This window comes from Rhincodon typus, unplaced genomic scaffold (genome assembly GCF_021869965.1).
Source record: "Rhincodon typus isolate 14 unplaced genomic scaffold, sRhiTyp1.1 hic_rhity00003270, whole genome shotgun sequence".
Classification (NCBI taxonomy): Eukaryota; Metazoa; Chordata; class Chondrichthyes; order Orectolobiformes; family Rhincodontidae; genus Rhincodon; species Rhincodon typus.
In genome coordinates this window covers 2,655-7,529 of record NW_025968908.1, presented here as the reverse complement: position 1 = coordinate 7,529, position 4,875 = coordinate 2,655, and the positions used below count along the sequence as shown (strand labels likewise).

At 44.8% G+C, this 4,875-nt stretch overlaps 1 protein-coding gene across 1 annotated transcript in view; it reads left to right on the top strand.

Annotated features, from left to right (window-relative positions):
- Window positions 1-4,875, top strand: part of LOC109925524 (SWI/SNF-related matrix-associated actin-dependent regulator of chromatin subfamily D member 3) — an 18,046-nt gene that overhangs the window by 10,523 nt on the left and 2,648 nt on the right. The window contains 1 exon segment of the mRNA XM_048593608.1: window positions 352-474. Coding sequence (XP_048449565.1) covers window positions 352-474 — 123 coding nt within the window.

The window sequence follows — 4,875 nt, the reverse complement described above, 5'->3', positions numbered from 1 at the left end:
TTCACTCACACACTCACGCTCACTCACTCACACACACGTTCACTCACACACTCATGCTCACTCACTCACACACACGTTCACTCACACACTGTGCTCACTCACTCATCACGCTCACACTCACACACGCTCACTCACTCACTCATCACGCTCACACTCACACACTCATTCACACACCCACACTCACTCACTCACATACTCACGCCGTCTCCCCCATCCCAGGAATGAAAAGGATTGGGAAGTTGATGATTGGAGATGAGTAGCTGCTCGATCGGAGAGCCGTCACAGTGTTCTGAGCCAACAAGCTGCATGAGCCAACTTTGCTTCTCACGGCCGTATTTTTGTCATCGTCAGATCCACGAGACGATCGAATCCATCAACCAGCTGAAGATTCAGAGAGACTTCATGCTGAGTTTCTCCAAGGACCCAGAGGGCTACATTCAAGACTGGCTGAGATCCCAGAGTCGTGACCTGAAGGTAGGAAGCTCCACCTTGAACCTTTCATCAGGGAGAGCTGGGGGAAGAGTTCATCTTGAGCCCAGCTTCAAACAGTGAGGGCCATGAGGCTGGAAACAGGGTTAGAATTGGCCTGCCATGTGGGGGATGTTGAAGCTTTCCATCTTGCAGCCATCAGGACAAATCACAAGAATACCAAAACTACAGGAAAACCAACATTTGTTCCAGCTGGATGGCAAGCGAACTCTCGCAGGGAGAATGTTCTGTTGTGAATAAGTCACCACAAGTTACCGTTAATTCGATTATTTATTAAGAAATCTCAAACAATCAAGTCCTGAAACAATGATTTAAACATTATTGCATGTAGCAACCAAAATAACACCCTTTAAGTAAGCAAGTTAATCTTCACAAAGAGCTTGGCTATTTCCTGATTAATAGTGCAAATTAGCTACGACTCCAACTGACAGTGTCTGTCTCAGGAAGTGTCCAAGGTTCGATCTTTGTGCAGTGGTGTTACAGAATCGCAGGGTCATAGAAATGTACAGCACAGAAACAGACCCTTTGGTCCAACTCGTCCATGCTGACCAAATATCCTAAATTAATCTAGACCCATTTGCCAGCATTTGGCCCATATCCCTCTAAACCCTTCCTATTCATAAGCACATCCCGATGCCTTTTAATGTTGTACCAGCCTCCACCACTTCCTCTGGCAGCTCATTCCATATACGCACCACCCTCTGCGTCCAAAATTGCCCCTCAGGTCCCTTGTAAATCTTTCCCCTCTCACCTTAAACCTATGCCCTCTAGTTTTGGACTCACCTATCCAGGGAAAAGACCTTGTCTATTCACCCTAACCATGCCCCTTGTGATTTTATAAACCTCTGTATTGTCACCTTCAGCCTCTGATGCTCCAGGGAAAATAGCCCCAGCCTTTTCAGCCCCTCCCTATGGCTCATACCCTCCAACCCTGGCAACATCCTTGTAAATCTTTTCTGAATCCTTTCGAGTTTCACATCATCCTTTTTATAGCAGGGAGACCAACTCCACATGCAGTATTCCAAAAGTGGCCCTTACCAATGTCCAGTACAGCCGCAACATGACTTCCCAACTCCTATACTCAATACACTGACCAATAAAGTCTGTTCTTTGAAATTCTGCTGCTGAAGTGTTCTGGTGTCAAATTCTTATGTAGTTTCTCATCTTTCAGGTCTATAGTATGATATTATTGATGACCTTTTAGATTCTTTCATCCAAACTATTAATGGCTCCTCTGGAACCCTAGAGGTTGCAGCTTTGCTGCCTCATCAGAAGCAACTCCTTTGTTCCTTGTTACATTTGGCCTTGACTGTCTGTTTGAAAACCCAGTCTGTCTTGCAGTTAGAGATAGTAAGAACTGCAGATGCTGGAGTCAGAGATAACAAGGTGTAGAGCTGGAGGAGCACAGCAGGCCAGGCAGCATCAGAGGAGCAGGAAAGCTGACGTTTCAGGTTGAGACCCTTCTTCAGAAAACTTCAGAAGAAAGGTCCCGACCCGAAACGTCAGCTTTCCTGCTCCTCTGATTCTGCCCGGCCTGCTGTGTTCCTCTCGCTCCACACTGTCTTGCAATGAACTCTTTCAATTCTTCAGCAGGGCAGTTTTTTGTCCATGTCAGCGGGTATCAAAACAGTTTTACTCATTTAGCTTCAGCTCCCTCTTCTCCCAGGCATGGCTCATTGCTTCCAGTTCCTGTAGAGGTTTGTCCTTGTGTTTATTCCAGACAGAGGTATTACTGATCTCTTCATATGGAACAGTTTCTCCTTGTTTATTCTTTCAGTTACAATTATTAGAGTTCTGAAGTTTATACTATCACAGTTTCTGTGGAGAGTACATCAGTTAATGATGACTGACCATAAACTGCCAGGCAGGTTGACTGATTGGTCAAGGTAATGCCTTGAGAAATGAATCAGTGAATGGCTGTCACCTATTTTGTTGCTGTAACAGGTACATGTTCTTCCTTTGTGCAATGACCAGGGCTCTATCTGTTCATGTATGTAGCTTCCAGCGCATGCAAGTGCTGCCCACTGCAAGCCAGACTGACAATCCAAAATTGGTTGTCAGTGTATTTATTCACATGCTCAAGATTCCAGCAAATGTTGTCCAATTACAGAATCACATCCAATGTTGGACACTGTTGTGATTTTTACCAGTGCGGGCTTGTTGGGTGCAGTCAGTGCCTTGCTTGTTGCAAACTGCCAAAAGAAGAGACATGCTGTTTGATAGAATGCATCAGTCACTGAGATCTACAGCCTAAATATCTGACAGCACAGTGGAACTGAAATTCAAAAACCACATGACTCATTTGTGTGATAGACAGAACGTCTCTTTGGCAGCATCCTGTTAGTGGTGAGCACCACAAGAATTGCTGCTGCAGGGTAGCGGCAGGAAACAGCTAACTTCACCTGTTGCTCCAGGTTTTCAGATACATTCCCCTTGCTCTGAGCTAACTGGGCACATTTCAGGACCAAGAGCGACCATCTTCGGGCCATTTGTGAATTTTTATGATATACAGTGAGGAGTGATCAGATCAGGAAGGCCTAGAATGTTAAAGCTTGGCAGATAACTGTCAGTCAACACCTAACTGATGCATTCTTCACTGCAAAACCTCTATCAATCAGTCATTACTTGCCAACCCAATCAGCACTTTCCTATCATACAGTAGAAACAATGTTTTGCCCCTGAATTGGTATTCTTGCGAGATGTCCTGACAAGTCTGAGGTCAAAAATTTTGAAAAAAAAGGTTTGTTTTCAACGATGCTGCTATTGGTATAGCCAAACGATTAAATGTTACAGACTTGTTGAAGCTCAGTAATCGCTAGCCAATCAGGTTAACCTCGGTGCTGGGAAAACTTGGTGAACAATTAATTAAGGAAAACCAGAACAGATCTGTTCCAGCTAACTTGAGTTTAACTGACTCAATTGAGTATTTTGATTCTTTTCTTTTTCTAATCAGCCTGTTCAGAGATTTTATTGCACACCCTGGAGCATGTGGGACTTAAACTAAGATCCCTGGGTGTTTTGATTCTGTTACACAACGTATGGATTAGGAACAGGAGGAGGTCACTCAGTCCTGTTCCCCCATTCCATAAGGTCATGGCTGATCTGATTACTGTACCTTCCTGCTGAACCCTGATAACTTTCACCCCTCCCTGCCCTCCCCCCCTTATTGAGAACCTGCCCAGCTCCATCTTAAAACGATTCAAACTTTTAGCTTCCACTGGTGTTTGGAGGAAGAGAGTTCCAAAGATTGTTGAGCCACTCCCACTGTCAGAAGGTGTTTGTTGTGGTGAACATTGACCTAGATGACAGGCTGTGGAATTGAGGACTCAGGAACTATACCCTGATACAAAGTTGGCAGAGTGGCACCGGGCAGAACAGTGGTGCACAGTCGGTTATTTGCATGTAGCAGGGTTTAGAGTGAGGTTTCCCTAGACTCAAGAGTGGGACAAATGCCCTGCACCTTGGGTATGCAGGACACAATTTCAGGTTGTGGATGGTGTAAAATTTGGAAGTCTGGTTTACTCATCAGGGGTCAGTGACAGTCGCCAAGATCGAAAGGAAAAATCAGTGATTGGAAACACAGGTGGCAGGGGAAATTCAACACAGCAAAGTGTGAGGAAATACACTTTGAAAGGATAAACATAGACCGACGATAGAAAATAAAGCAGACAACTCTTAGAGAGGGTGCAGGAGCTGGGTATACGTCACAGAACATTGAAGGTGGCAAGGCAAGTGGAGAGAGCAGCTAATAAAGCCTACAATGTCCTTGTCTTTATTAATAAGGCATAGAGTCCAAGAGTGAGGAGTTGATGTTGAACTTGTATAAGACACTTGTTAGACCTCAGCTGGAATATTGTGTACATTTGTGGGTGCCACATTATAGGAAAGATGTGAATGTACTGGAGAGAGTGCAGAAGTGATTTATAAGTACGGTTTCAGGAATGCGGCACTTCGGCGATGATCAAAGAAGTTGGGATTGGTCCCATTGGAAAGGTATTCAAAAATATTACTGGTCTGGTCAGAATCATTACAAAGTACTGGAGAAACCCAGCAGGTCTGGCATTATCTGTGGAGACATTTAGAGTCCTGTGATGCTGCGAACAAGGGTCACTGGCCTCCAAATTTCACTCAGTTTCCCTCTCCATGGATGCTGCCAGACCTGCTGAGTTTCTCCAAAAGTTTTTGTCCCTGATTTCCAGCACCCACAGCTCTTTTGGTTTATCATTAGGAAGAAACTATTCCCATTGGTGGAAGGACCAAGAATAAGTGGTTGTGGATTTCAGATAATTAGCAGAAGAACCATTGGCATCAGAGGGAAAATCATGTTCCCACACCAAGTGGTTAGGGTCTGGAATGTACTGTCTGAGAGTGTGGGGGAGGCAGGTT